Raw genomic sequence first — 14,539 nt, 5'->3', positions numbered from 1 at the left:
CTTCGCAAGAAATGATGTGCAATCAGAGAATTCCATTGAAACATTATGTATTCTTGTTTCCGAAATCCCAACCCGCAATTTGCTGCTGCCCACTGTTTCATTTTCTTCGATCTTCGTCCCCAACCCGCAATTCGCTGCTGCCCACTGTTTCATTTTCTTCGATCTTCGTGCCCATTTATACCTTTCTATAAACATTTGAATAAGATTTTGTTACAACAAAATAATAAAAAAAAGTTGAGAAAGAGAGGCAATCTAAGTTGAAAGATTGTTCTCTTTTTCTCAGATTCAGATTAGAATAAAAACAACGAGAGATGGCGTTTGCGGGCACGACACAGAAATGCAGAGCTTGTAGCCTGACTGTGTATCTGGTCGATCGGCTGGCAGCGGATAACCGGATTTATCACAAGGCTTGTTTCAGGTGCCACCATTGCAATGGCACCCTTAAGGTATATACATATTTATGTTTGAGCGGATAAGGCAAAATCTGGTTTGGTTTATATATCATATCGGGATCTACTCCATGCATGTCTTGCATAAAATATCCATCAAGTGAATTTTGCACAAAAAGGTGGGAAACACATTGCATCTGTTGCTATAACTAATAGTTCCAAGCTATTGAAAGTGATAAATTTTTAATGGTATTGATTACCTTTGTTTGACCATATGAATTCAGCTCGGAAACTTCAACTCCATTGACGGGGTGCTGTACTGCAGACCTCACTATGATCAGATCTTCAAGAGAACTGGTAGCCTGGAGAAAAGTTTCGAGGGTACTCTATATATATCATCATTTCATCAGCACCAACTTTAATTCTAAATTTCTGAATTTGGTTTCTTTATTAGGCTTCATTTTCATTTTTTTTCCAGGTACTCCTAAAGTCTTGAAACCAGAGAAGGCATCGGAAAATGAGGTAATTTCATCCTTAAATTTCTTTTAATAATTGAATGAATGACTCTAATTTTGGATAGATGTATGTATATATATATTTTTTTGGAACTGAGTATTAATGTTGAATAGAATGCAAGCAAAGTTTCAAGTATGTTTGGAGGTACGAGAGACAAATGTGTGGGATGTAGCAGCACAGTTTACCCAATTGAGAAGGTATGTCCGATCTTCTGATCAGTTTTCACTTCATAAAAATATGGAGAAATTGCATTTTCCGTCGATCATCTATGCTTGCATCTTCGAGATTTTAATAATTTTCAAATTTTAACTTTAGCGTCGGAAAAAAAGACTAAAATTCCAAAAACATAGATGACAAAATATAGGCGGATACATCTTATATGACATATATATTATCGTGCAAAAGGTGACTGTGAATGGAAAATCTTACCACAAGAGCTGCTTCAAGTGCACTCATGGAGGCTGCACCATTAGCCCATCCAACTACATAGCACACGAGGGCAAGCTCTACTGCAAGCACCACCATATCCAACTTTTCAAGGCCAAAGGAAATTACAGCCAGCTCGAGACCGAATTAGAGAAAGAGCCCTCGCTTTCTACGCCTCTCGAAGACATCGCTGCTAAATTATGAAATATTTTTCCATTTCCCCGATTCTTGAGCATAATTTTTTTTTGTTGATTTCAAGCGTTTTTCAGAATTTTTTGCCTTCATGAATTGGGAAACGGTTCGTGAATGAATTATGTATTGTGGCAATTTCGCACATTTGTGATGTGTGATGTTTTGATTTTTAGATATAATATCAGATAAGGTGCATTATTGGCTTCGTTATTGTGTTAGATAAAATATATTCATACCTCAAGGATAGGATATCATTAACTATACTTTATGATGCAATAAAATTTCAAGATCTCAAAAAATCTTTTAAACTCATTTGTGTCACCTACTTCTCCATCATTATCGCCATCTCCCAGTGTTGTGGGAGGTTGCGCTCTTAATTTCGAAACTACTCGGTTTATCTTAGTCACCCTTTCAATTCTAAGATTACATAAAATGATTATGAAGTTTTACATATTCACATAAATGGGAGACTCTGAAACTGGATCATATGGAATCCGAAAAAATTGCGAAGAAAAAGGACTAGTTCGAAACAATCTCACATTGCAGCACATCAAGTGATTTCAAGGCGCACCTTCCTCGATGATATATTTGAACTTATTGGTTGCAGCTACAAGTTCTTCGGATCAACATTGCTGGTTCATTGGCAGAATGGCCTGCATCTGGAACAATATGCCAAAAAGGAAATACAATTTTCATTTTCCTGAAAATACACCACCAACTGACGCAACGGAAGTACAGGGAAAATTTTGTAATCCGTTTATTCTTGAAGAATAGCCGGTAAACAGGAAAATATGTAACTTGTTCGTTGATTTAAAGAACTTGGAAAACAAGCTAAAAATAAAATAAATTTACTCTCAAATTTTTACTAGGAAAAAGAATTACTTTGAAACAATCCAAGATTATATGCAGAGTGGAAATCACAAGCCAAGCCGTGTGAAGATCCCATGCAGACATCAGAGGGCAGCAGACATCATATCTTCCCTTCACAATAGAGAAGATAATGAGTTTTGAAAGATGGGTTGACCAAAATGGCTTCATATGAATCTGAACAGTCTCCTAAGTTCTCCATTTTTTTTCAATTTTCAGGCAACATTTAATTGTTGCAACTTGAAATCTCAAGCACGAAATGTATCCGACCAGAATCTGGAAGGGAAGGTTCTATAATACATAGTAAATTAAATTAAAAAGAGGAGTTGCACAAACCTGAACAATTACAATGTTGATATGCTTTATTTTCTCAATGTTATCCAACAGAAACAAATCAGAGGGAAAAAAGCCTTTGTTCACGACATAGATACATACAATAGATATATAAGCCTATGTGCATGCATACTGGTTTCATGTAAACACTCACCAAAGAGAAGTCAGTCGTCATCTCCTCGTTTCATATTCACTTCATTTGGCCGAAGATGAGCAGTCATCATTTCCCATTTGGTCCATGCTATTAGCTTTATACTATATACTAAAGGAATCATATGAACAAAGGGATGGGAAGAAGCCAAGTGTGCATTTAAAAACTAAAGCAATATTTCAGATACTTTAGTATTAGTTTGGATTCATGGATTTGGATTGGACAACGAGTTTTGACTGAAGGGATTGAAAATGAATGGACTTCAAATAATATAAAATCTGACTAAAAAGTATACCTTTTGATTTCTAATAAAAAAAATATTTCATCCACTCTATCACAATTTCCACTAATAATATTTGGTTGATACTTTCAACTGAATACCGAGCTTTTCCAATTTAAGCACACATAAAGCAACTGCATGCAAAATCAGCTGCCATCTCCTGATAAGAAAAAAACTATACCATCTGGAAATATCGCAGCAGCGCCACCCTCATTGATGCCTCTCAAGACCATGCCATTGACCTTTAAAGTAAGAACAATACGATTATTGGCGAGGAATTGATACTTTCAGAAGGTAAAAGTAAAACATCACTTCCAAACATACAAAGGACATATTGAAACCTTATATGGGTGTGGCTGACTATATGCTAGGGCGAGTGTGCTCCCCCATGAACCACCAAAAACCTGCAGAGTCCGCTAATGGGATGCACATATTGGAGCATTTACCAAAGTTCGTAAGGAATAAAATATATAATTTTTTTCTCTATATTGACATATTTAATCAGTTGGTACATTGGTATATAGTACATAAGCTAAATATAATATATATATATATATATATATAGTAAAAATGATACAATAAAAATTGACAAGATAAAAAGAGAATAGAAAATACTTTTAAAAAAATTAGAATGTATACAAAAAAATGGTCAAAAAAGAAAACAAAAAAAATTAAAAAAGAAAGTATTAATTAAAATATATAAAAAGACAAAAAAAGAAAAGAATAGAAAATTGTAATTGTGGTTGTAAAACGACATCACAGTCTCTTTCATGAAGATGTCCACAATAAAGGCAATTTTGAAATTAATTTGTTTTTTTGTCACAGCATCATCTACTGTGGGGGGATGTCCACGGTACATGATCCATTCCCCTAAAACACTAGTTATGCAAATTGATGGATTTTTCTCTACGAGAACAATATGCACAAGAAGTACAACACAAGAACAAAATATTGAAACTAAAATAGTATTACGTCTACAAGTTGTATGATTTTATTTTAAAAATAAGTTGTTAAAATGTTTGAATAAAATAATATAATAAAACTTATAATTGTTGATGTGTTTGGTATTATAAGATATTTTTTTTTTTTTGAGATAATTACCATAATGGGATGATATATTAAATTGATATACATAGATTTTGTAACATCTACATATAATATATACTTTTATATTTTTATTAATATACTAATAGTTGTATAATGATTATCGACAGATTATTTTTAATTATAACAATACTTATATGATTATTATTAATAATAACAATTGTAATAGTAACTATAATATTAATACACGTAATATCAATAATAGTTATTGCTCATATAAATATAATTATAATCAGTTTTATAAGTAATACTAATTTATTATAGCAGGAAATATTTATAATATAATAATGATGTTAATAATTTGATATTTAAATGAAATTCAAATAAGAAAAAAAGTGTGGATACCCAATTTTTTTAATTCAGTTTACTTAAGTTTTTTTAAAAAAATTTACCAAACACAACAATACTCAAGAATATGAACTTGACTCCGAAAAACTAAAGTCCTCCCCTGCACACACTGCACCATTCACGTTTTCAATCAAGATTTTAACCAAAGTTCAAAAGACAGTACTGAAATTGAGAAGATAAAGCAGGCAACAAAAAGAGAAGGGCTAAATATATATTTATTTATTTTTATCAAGAAAACGAAATATATAACTCAGCATTATGCATTATTTTTGCTATTTTCTGTTGTAGCACTGCTGTGAATGTGTGATATCACCAAATCAAAACTGAACAACTTTTTCAGTAAAACAATACAAAAGTTACACATTAACACAAAAATCACGCATCCTGGCAAAGTGCATCCACACAACACATTGCGTAGACGCATAGAGCAACAATTTGAGACGCAACAATCTTGAGGACTCAAGATTCTTGATCCCCTTTTCCTCAAGAATCTCGAGTTCGGCATGAACCAAATATGAAACAAAATAGAATCTATGTTCCATCGAACTATTTATACATGCCTACAAAACGCGTACATTCGAATCCAAGTGAGATTGAAAGAAAACGACAAACAACCTGGGTTTTGGGATTTCTTTTTAGAAATATATTTTAAATACACTCGAGGAGATCATTTTTGTTTTTAAAAAAATAGTTGACGGACGTTTAAAAAATCCGAAAAAAATCGAGTCTTCCGTTGATATAGACGCAATTCCAAGAATCATTGGAAAAATAATTTGACTTTACCCACCGAGGATAGCAAAAAATGTCCGGATTTTTCTCTTTTTATTTGGAATATCAATCATCTTTTTTCTTTAGTGATCAATATCTCCAATCAATATAAAATTTCAGTCACAAAATTTTAATCGGGTTGCTCTATCTCTATCTTATAGCCAAATTTTTTTTTAAAAAAAATTAGTCCATAAAGTGGTGTTTGAGTTGGTAGATTAAATGAATATTGTTCAACGATAAGAAGTTTTATTTATGTCCATAAAGTGGTGTTTGGGTAGATAGATTAAATGAATATTGATTAACGATAAAAAGTTTTATTTCTTATTCAATATTGTCTCGTGACAGTCTCTCACACAAAGTTTGTCCAATACGATTCGTATGATTTGCAGCTGTTACATTAATCGAAAAAGTTATTAGTACCCGATAACGGCTTAGATGTGACATATATCATTGGATGTGCTTGGATCTCTCCCTTAAATTTACTACTAACTATTATTCTTGATGTGTTCGTACATATATGAAATTAAATCTTAATATTAATTTAATTTAAGTTTATTAAATTTTTATATAAAGTATAACTGTAACAATACTTTTTAATTATTATTATTTTATTCTATTATATTTTTTTATGTATATTAACGAAATAAAAAAAAGATGTCAAATTTAAATTTTATCTAGCAATTATATGCTATCTGAACGATTTGGAATTATCAATCTAAACAAATACTTGGAAATAAAGATAATATGGCATATAAAGAAAAATGTATTTTGGCATTTACAATTGAGGAGGTCTTATCAACCCTACCAATATTCACAATAAAAAGTAATACTCTTAATATAGAAAGTAATATTTTTTCATGGATGACCAAAATAAGATATATGTCTCACAAAATACGACATGTGATATCGTCTCACAAAAATTTTTGTCTATATTAAAAATATGTGGTCCCGCTTGATACATTTTAATTGCTAAATACACTAAAAACATGTTTTTTTAAATAAATTAATATATTAGTGAGACTAATTAACCTAATTTATATTTATAAAAAAAAATTGACATGATAAATAATATTTTTCTTCGAAAAATTCCAATTCAGACAAGGATAATTGTGCTCTTGTAAAAATCGAATATATATTCTTATTCTTAGACAGTAAACAAGCTTCGATCATATGCTGTTTTTAGAATATATATATAATATATATTTACGATGGGATGGCGCTTGTGGCACATTGCGCGCAGATCCCCTCCCCCAATATCGAAAAAGGGATGCCACTTGAGCAGCCTACTATATATATCTGCGTAGCACTCGATCGTATATATTCCGTTGTATGCATACATATATATATAATTATATATATGTATGATGCCAAAAAACAAATATTAATAATTGAGAAGACGATCGAGGATTCAAGCTTTCCATTCCACAAATTAACAGTCACTCGCATATAGTTTTCGTATATCTAACAATTTAAGAAAGAAGGCGAAGGATTTGCGACAGTTTTCCAAGATTTCGTGACGAAATCGAGTGGGAATCTGAGGGTTGAATCCGGGAACTAGGGTTTTTAATCTGGTGAAGCGTTGGTGGGTATGCAGTTGAACGGAGAGATTTCGGATCCATGCATCCGTGATGAGGAAGAAGAGGAGATTGGCGAAACACATGTGAATTCAGCCGGGCCCGACATTTCCTCTTCACCACCTACGTCTCCGTCATTGTCGCCATCGCCTAGTGTTGTGGTCGGCTGTGCTCTTACTTCGAAGAAGAAGAAGAGTTTCTTGCAGCAGAAACTTATCCGTTTATCCCGGTAACCATTTCAAACTAAATCTGTGAATGCAATTGTGTCTTTTAACCGTACTTTTTTTTTTTGTGAAATGAGTTTTTTTATGCCGTTTGATGAGATGTTTCAAATTAATTTGCCCCTGTAGATGTCCGCTGCGTAAATTGTTATTTTGTGTTGCTGAGGTAGTTCATGCTCTAATACATTAAAGATCCTTGCGCCTACAGACCTTCGTGTTTTTGTTTCTGGGAATAATACTCAGGTGTATTTGAGTTCTTTTTCCATTATATTGTACTCGGATGCTTAGGGATGGCAAATCTTTTTACTATTTTCATTATTATTTAGCGTTCAAGGATAAATGATCTGGTTAAAGTTTTTAGATTTTTCTTAAAAAATCAAAAGGAAGTAATTCGAGTACGCCAAAATCGCGCACTGTAAGTTTTATTTGGGATTGTTGTGGTGTACGATTTGAACAAATTCTTGGTCAATATTTGTTTGACTTGTACATTTACTTCAATGGTTTTAGGAGGAAGTTGTAACTTATTATCGGGTATATTCCATAATAATATTCTCTTTAGGCTACAGTATGTATCATTGTATGATATATTCCATAATATATGCCTTAACCTGCGGCGATTAGTATTTTTTGACTTCTTGGTGATCTTACCGAAGTCAATCCTGTTATTTTCCTTGTGCAAGTGGAATACTTGTCCCAGCCAACTTTGTTACTAATGATGAGTATTTCCCTGAAAAGAAATCATTTTCTTCGTAAGTCGTTAATTAAGATCTTCCAAATTCAATGTTTTCAGAGTAAAAATTTCAAGTTTCTTGTGTTTCTGCTCTACATCCACTTTTTTGTTTCTTCAGAGTAGCCCGAAAAGGAATCATTATTATCTTATTTTGAAAAGGGAAGGGGATTTTCTGTATTTCTCTCTTTTTTTTTTATAGTAAACTAATTTTATTATAATAATTGAACGTTACACCCTTCGCGCGGATGAGTAATCCGCAGCAAGGTTAAAATGAAAATTTAAAGTTCAGCTCTAATGCATTAAAACAAGATTCTCACGACCCTACAAATTTCCAATCCCTAACGATACATGGGGAATTGCCTTGAATTGGAATTTGTTACTACTTTTAAAAATCTACGTACTGGTGAAAGAAATAAAGCTATATAATTTTGCAACCTTTTGTTATACTAGTCATGTGTTGTTAACTCTTTTATCTCAGTTCTATTCTTTTACATCGACTGTCGTTTGCAAAATTTGTTTTGAGGTTTTTGTGTCCTAAGATTTCTTTATTGCATTGTTTGTAAATATAATATTTGATGCAGAAGTAAGGGGATACAATATGTCTCCATCGACTTGAACAGGCCTTTATTGGAGCACGGACCATTTGACATCATTTTACAAAAGGTGAGAGTTGAACTCTCTGTAAAGTGATTGTATATGTTGTATAATCCTATTATAATTTCAAGGGATCTGCACCGTAACTATTTTCAGTGCTGAAACAAAACAATGGCAAATCTTCCACCTCCATCCTGTAGATAAGTCTTACCAAGGAACTTGTAATCTCTATGAGTAAAACATTTAGTTTGTTTGTGCCAAAGAGGTGATATGCAGAGTTAGAAGTCAAAAAATGAATAATGGATAAAAGCTGGCTTTGACCCATTAAATAAACATATGGTTTCAAATGTCCATTGTCGTACTTATCTTAGTCAACAAAAATTCAAACATTTCTCAATATGAATGAATAGTTTCATATCTTATCTCCAAGAGTTCTTTTCTTTTCATCTGTTTACCTCCTCGACTATCTAGCCCAGAAAGCTCTGAAGATTCAGATTGTTGATTTGATATCTCTTCTTATTCACACGCTACTTGCCACTGGCATTACCCTACCCCACTGGTTCTTAGCAATATTACCAAAATATACTGGAGTTTACCGCTATTATCCGAATCCAACTCCATGTTATTTGGTACCTCACTTTTTACAATAGGAGAGCACAGAATCTTAGTTTTTTAAAACTTTCAGCTGTCACAACTCTATCCATTTCCTTTTCCTTAGCTATGTAAAAAAATTAGATTCTGAATTTCTCTGGAATATGAAAATACAAATATGTGAAGACTGAAAACGGTATTTTTTTATCCGGCTTATAAAATGTTGACCCTAAAATCCAATGGGAACACTATCTATGTGTATGAATTGGAGAATAAGTTACCATCTTTTAATTGGTTAAAACCTCTATTTGAATTGAATTTTGTTGCTTGATTTTCATCATGATATATCAATTGTCAATTCGAAGCAGGAATTCCTGTGAGTAAAAGGGCTGACTAATGTAAATCATGTTGTTGGCAACCTCGTTAATTTCCTGCTGCCATTTCTAAAAGTTTCAAGTTTAACATTTTCTTGATTGATTTTTCCCTTCTCTTTTAGTTAGCTGGAAAAGAGTGGTCCCAGTCTCTTAAGGTTCGTGCTCTCAATCTTCATAGTGTATTTCACAAAAATTGTATGGAATGACAATTAATTCTTTCCGATGATGCTGTGGATTGTGTTTCCGATATTTCTAATGTCAAATTCTAGGTGTTCTCTTGCTATGATATAGATATATTTCAGATACTTTATGCCAGGTTATAGTATGAAGGTGGTAGATTTGAAAGTTGTTGTGTATGTGGCCTAAAACTCATTTATGTCTAACATGATTGGCAGTTTTTTTCCTCTCTTTATCATGATTCACAAATTATAATCAGATAGTTGTGGGTAGTTCCTGAGAATCATATAATGAGAGTTTTAATTTGTGAGATCTGTATAACCTGTCCTACTGTCGCTAATAATCATGCCAAAAGTCTGATGTATTTTGTTGCTTCTGTAGGTTCTTGCTTTGTTATAGCTGCTTGGTTGATGGGTCAATTTGCTGGTCATTTGCATCGATAAATGATTTTTGTTGAGTTTTTTTATCGACTACTCTATTATAGATTGTCGAGTGTGTTTTTAGCTAGCCACAAGTTGATTTATTTGGTCTAGTGATGCAGTTACTTCCTTGGTTTTAAAATTGTTTTCACAGTTGCATTAATATAATAATTTTAACTTCTTGAAAGCTCGATTGCTGTAAAAATTAGAGTTCTAAAACTTGTTATTTTAGAGAATTTGGGGAATCGAAAGAATGAGCTGTAATTTTTTCCATGTCTAATATTAATGTGGTTTGAGGTGAGACTCCATGAATGGATTCTGCTAGGATATTTTTCTCCATGTTTGTTGGAAGTCATTTTAGTAGTGACTGATTGACCAGAAATTAACGAGTAGAATGCAAATTTATCTATTGGTTTAAAAGTGTGAAACACTACTAAAATTAGCAATGCTTTATTCATGCGTGTGAAACATTGTGCCAATTTCTAATCTTGAATGATATCTCATCATAATGACTAAAAAATGATTTTTATCTTACTGAAACAGCCTCCTTTCAATGGCACTGATGTTTAGTTTTATTTTTAATAAAGGATTATCAGAGAGAATATCCCGAGGTTATAATTCTGGATCCTCCTCAAGCCATAAAACATGTTCACAACCGCCAATCAATGCTTGAAGAGGTCGCTGAACTGAAATTGCCTGATTGCTATGGTACTTTCATTTCTTTGGGGCTGTGTGACATATATTTCTCACCATGTAGGCAGTCCCACACCAAAAGAATGAAAAAACTTAAAAAATGTTGCCTTTCTTCTTACCATGTGTGTTGTTGATGTTAGTATTTTCTCCGAGGTGACTTTCGATGTAATTTTTTATCTCCTTGTCACTAGCTACTTTTTCCTGTGAACTGCAACAGGAAAAGTTTGCATCCCAAGGCAATTGGTTGTTATGAAAGATACAGCTGCAATACCAGATGAAGTTACTAAAGCTGGATTAAGATTACCTCTCGGTATGCTAGTATTCTTCCATTTTTTTTTTGGAAGAATGCAAGTTATTATTGCATTGACACTATAAGAAATACTGTAGGAAATCTAGCTTTTACCCAATTCCCTCTAATCATGGAAGGGTGTTTGTTCGTGCTCAGTAAAAGGATCTTGTATTGATTATACAAAAAGGATACTTGTAGTGGCTGTGTATTACTGGAAGAAGCATGCTGTTTCAAAATCAGAATTCTTTTTAATTAAAGTGGTTGAAGATTTCTTCCCATAGAATGTGATGGTGACATAGTTTGAAATACTAAAATCCGATAATATGTTGTGCGATACATTAGATTTTTCTTATGGTGTGTATTCTCTGCTGAAATTTTAATTGTTGACATAAACTTTTCAAATGCTATTTTTTCAGTTGTGAAACCTTTGTTTGTTGATGGAAGTGCTAAGTCGCATGAATTATTCCTTGCATACGATCAGTTGTCCCCCTCAGAACTAGAGCCTCCAATGGTTTTACAAGAGTTCATTAATCACGGTATGTGTATTCCTTACTCCTTAGTTCGTCACCCTTATTTTCTGGTGTTACCTGTATGATTTATGAATGTTTAATTGCTAAATGATAGGTGGTGTTCTCTTTAAAGTTTATGTCATCGGCGAGTCCGTAAATGTTGTCCGGCGTTTCTCTCTGCCTGATATAACCAAATGTGACTTACCTAAAATTTCTGGTGTTTTCCGCTTCCCAAGAGTTTCCTGCGCTGCAGCTAGTGCAGATGAGGCTGATCTGGATCCTGCTGTTGCTGGTGAGTTTGAGTCCCCTTACAGCAGTAATATCTACGCTGTTGCAAATAGGACTTCTTTGGTACTAAAATATATCTTAAGCCAGGTGGTATGTGTACTGGGTGCTTATTCACCAACCAAAAAAGTGACGATACATTGGTTCACGGGGACAATAAACCATCACTATCTGAAATGATTTAAACACGATATGCCCCATTCAAGTATAGTTGCTCAAAAACTTCCATCTATGGCCTTTTAGATCATTGTTTTCTTTTTTTTAATTCACAACTTTCATAAACTGAGTTGGACAAACCAAAAGATCATGTCAGCTATGGTTTTGCTGTCTTATTTATGTTTATTCAAAACGTGAAGTTTTATTTCATCGTAATTCATTGATTGATGTAGAACTTCCTCCAAGACCTTTGCTTGAGGGACTTGCAAGAGAACTTCGTAATCGACTGGTGAATATCTTTCCAACAAAATTTTAATTCCGTTCCAATTTATATGGGAACTTCAGTCTTCTGCTACTTTTGATGCTACACTATATAAAGTGTTGTTACCATTTATGTGTGATATGTGTTATTTTACTTGATGTTTAGGGTCTCCGGCTATTTAATATTGATATGATTAGGCAAAAGGGGACCAAAGATCTGTATTACGTCATTGACATCAACTACTTCCCCGGTAAAGTGATGATATTTGAGTTCATTTGATTTTTAAGTGCTGAATCCTCATAAGCAGTTATTTCAACCCTTGTAGCGTGTTTGTTATATGAAGTGTATCATCTGAGCTTGTACATGATTTCTTTTGCGGAAAATTACCCTCACACCTACCTAGGTTTTCCAAATTACAATAACCACCCTTGAGTTTTCTTAACTACAATAACCAGCCCTTAGGCATTACACTGTCCAACAGTTTTTTGGTGTGCTGCTCTGAAAAATCTACTGATGTCATAGTATTAACGTTTTTTGGGAATATCCTCAGTTCAATAATAAGGGTTTGGACAATTTTCCGGACTAAAATGCCCTTTAGGAGCGAAACTGTAATTATAAATTCCTGGTAAATTAACGGAAAGACTTCGGATCTTTTACAGTTAAAAGTTACAATATTTTCAATCAGTTATTGAAACACCTGAACTTTAAAAATAATTTATCAAAATATTATACGGATTTGGAATTAATTTACATGGTTACCCAAATGCTGCAATATCAGAAGATTTGATATCAGTTATTTGAACGAAATCAAACTCAAAAATTCATTTCTTAGCTTACTCTTGTGAGAGAGTTTATTCCTTTTCTACCATAAACTAACAATAGGAAGTGAAATAAAGAAGGGGATGAGGGTGATGGCTTAATGATAAGTTGGAGGGAGAGGACATAATTGCGGCGATAGGGTGATGCTGCTATGGCGGTTGAGAGAAATTTGAAAGAACTAAAGCGGCTGTAGAATGACAAAGGACGTGGTGCATAGAAAGAACTTGGGGAGGGGGAGCGATTGTGAGGGAGGTGGTAACGAGTGGTACGTCAATGTCAGGAAGAGATGGTGAACACTGAAATGGGTTGGGAGGTAGCAGTGATGGAAAGGATACGGTGATGTTGGCAGTTATGTGCTACTGTCGGCGGCCATAAACTATTTTCTATAGTTGGCCAAGGAAGAAGATAAGAGGTGAAGGGCAACGATGACTTGTCATAACAAATGCTTTTATATTCAAATTTTCTTTAGACGCAGGGGTGGTTTTTGTAGTTTTTTTAGGAGCGAGGTTTTGTCTTTGTAACTAAACCAGCCTCAATCTTTGGTTGTATCTATCCTCAGATCCTGAATCCTAGATTAGATCACTTGAGCAGCCATTTCCTATTCTAGATTATTGATTTTCTTGTTTTAGGGACCCTTACTGATTCAAGTACAAAACCGTTTCTTTGTTTACTCCTTTTTTTGGATCATGAAAGTATTAACACGTGAATTGCTAACTTTTTACCCTATGTTAGCAGGATATGGGAAAATGCCGGAATATGAACATATATTTACTGATTTTGTTCTTGGTCTGGTGCAAAACAAACACAATAAACAGAGACCTCCTGCAGCGTAGCATCGTGGAAACATGTAAATTTTTGTACATCCTTTTTGTTAGCAGGTTTTACTCGAGACTTTTGCTTACACCAGGTGTGCAACTATAACGTGACAATGTGGTTAAATCTGGGGTACTCGTTACGCAACACCCTGTATAGGCAATAATTTCTAGTTACACTAACTGGACTTTAGCTAGTTATGGAACCAGTCCTCAGTAGTCATTTGTTGAATGAAGCGCAGTCAGGAATAATCGAGTTTCTGATTTTTTTTTCCCCTAGTTTTTCGTGTATTGGCACATCTTTTGGTTAACATGGTTGATGTTGCGGCAAGTTGCGGCACTGTAACATCTGTTTTGTAGCTTATTTTCACTTGATCTTCAAAAGTTGTATGTTTCAGATCATCAGATGTGATGCGACACTTGATGCTAAATCATGTATGTTAGGCATATATCTTATAACGAACATGTGGAGGATGCCGGATTGGTTATGCGCATATAAACATACATACACGTGAGGTGCCGTGAGCGTACGGCACTACTATAAAATAAATAACTTTCCTAATCTTTTGGAGTAAATCTTTGATTTGGTTTTGTCTTTTGTTGTTAGGATAGGTACTATTACCAAACTTTTGTTAAAAATATCCGTACTTAAAAATTACA

The 14,539-nt window shown here is 33.6% G+C and overlaps 2 protein-coding genes across 4 annotated transcripts; both read left to right on the top strand.

Moving 5' to 3' along the window:
* Positions 1 to 200: 200 nt before the first annotated feature.
* On the top strand, positions 201 to 1,728 carry LOC142505414 (LIM domain-containing protein WLIM1-like). Its single transcript, XM_075618391.1, has 5 exons — positions 201 to 446; positions 674 to 770; positions 868 to 911; positions 1,019 to 1,102; positions 1,311 to 1,728. Exons 1-5 carry the CDS (start codon positions 312 to 314, stop codon positions 1,533 to 1,535), a joined length of 585 nt encoding a protein of 194 aa, XP_075474506.1. The 5' UTR covers positions 201 to 311; the 3' UTR covers positions 1,536 to 1,728.
* Positions 1,729 to 6,610: 4,882 nt separating this feature from the next.
* LOC142505144 (inositol-tetrakisphosphate 1-kinase 4-like) lies at positions 6,611 to 14,281 on the top strand. Of its 3 annotated transcripts, none has more exons than XM_075617993.1 (10): positions 6,611 to 7,177; positions 8,484 to 8,562; positions 9,581 to 9,613; positions 10,642 to 10,762; positions 10,965 to 11,057; positions 11,453 to 11,572; positions 11,661 to 11,837; positions 12,220 to 12,275; positions 12,414 to 12,498; positions 13,803 to 14,281. In XM_075617993.1, the coding sequence occupies exons 1-10, from the start codon at positions 6,963 to 6,965 to the stop codon at positions 13,898 to 13,900; spliced, it is 1,077 nt and encodes a 358-aa protein (XP_075474108.1). In that variant the 5' UTR covers positions 6,611 to 6,962; the 3' UTR covers positions 13,901 to 14,281. The 3 variants fall into 3 exon arrangements, with proteins under 3 accessions (XP_075474108.1, XP_075474107.1, XP_075474109.1); XM_075617992.1 differs by having other exon boundaries at positions 6,613 to 7,177; positions 8,481 to 8,562; XM_075617994.1 differs by lacking the exon at positions 6,611 to 7,177 and adding an exon at positions 7,794 to 7,918 and having other exon boundaries at positions 8,481 to 8,562.
* Positions 14,282 to 14,539: the final 258 nt, after the last annotated feature.

The sequence above is a fragment of the Primulina tabacum genome, chromosome 10 (assembly GCF_025594145.1).
Source record: "Primulina tabacum isolate GXHZ01 chromosome 10, ASM2559414v2, whole genome shotgun sequence".
Lineage (NCBI taxonomy): Eukaryota > Viridiplantae > Streptophyta > Magnoliopsida > Lamiales > Gesneriaceae > Primulina > Primulina tabacum.
The sequence above is the reverse complement of the archived record's forward strand: the minus strand, read 5'-3'. Positions and strand labels throughout refer to the sequence as shown.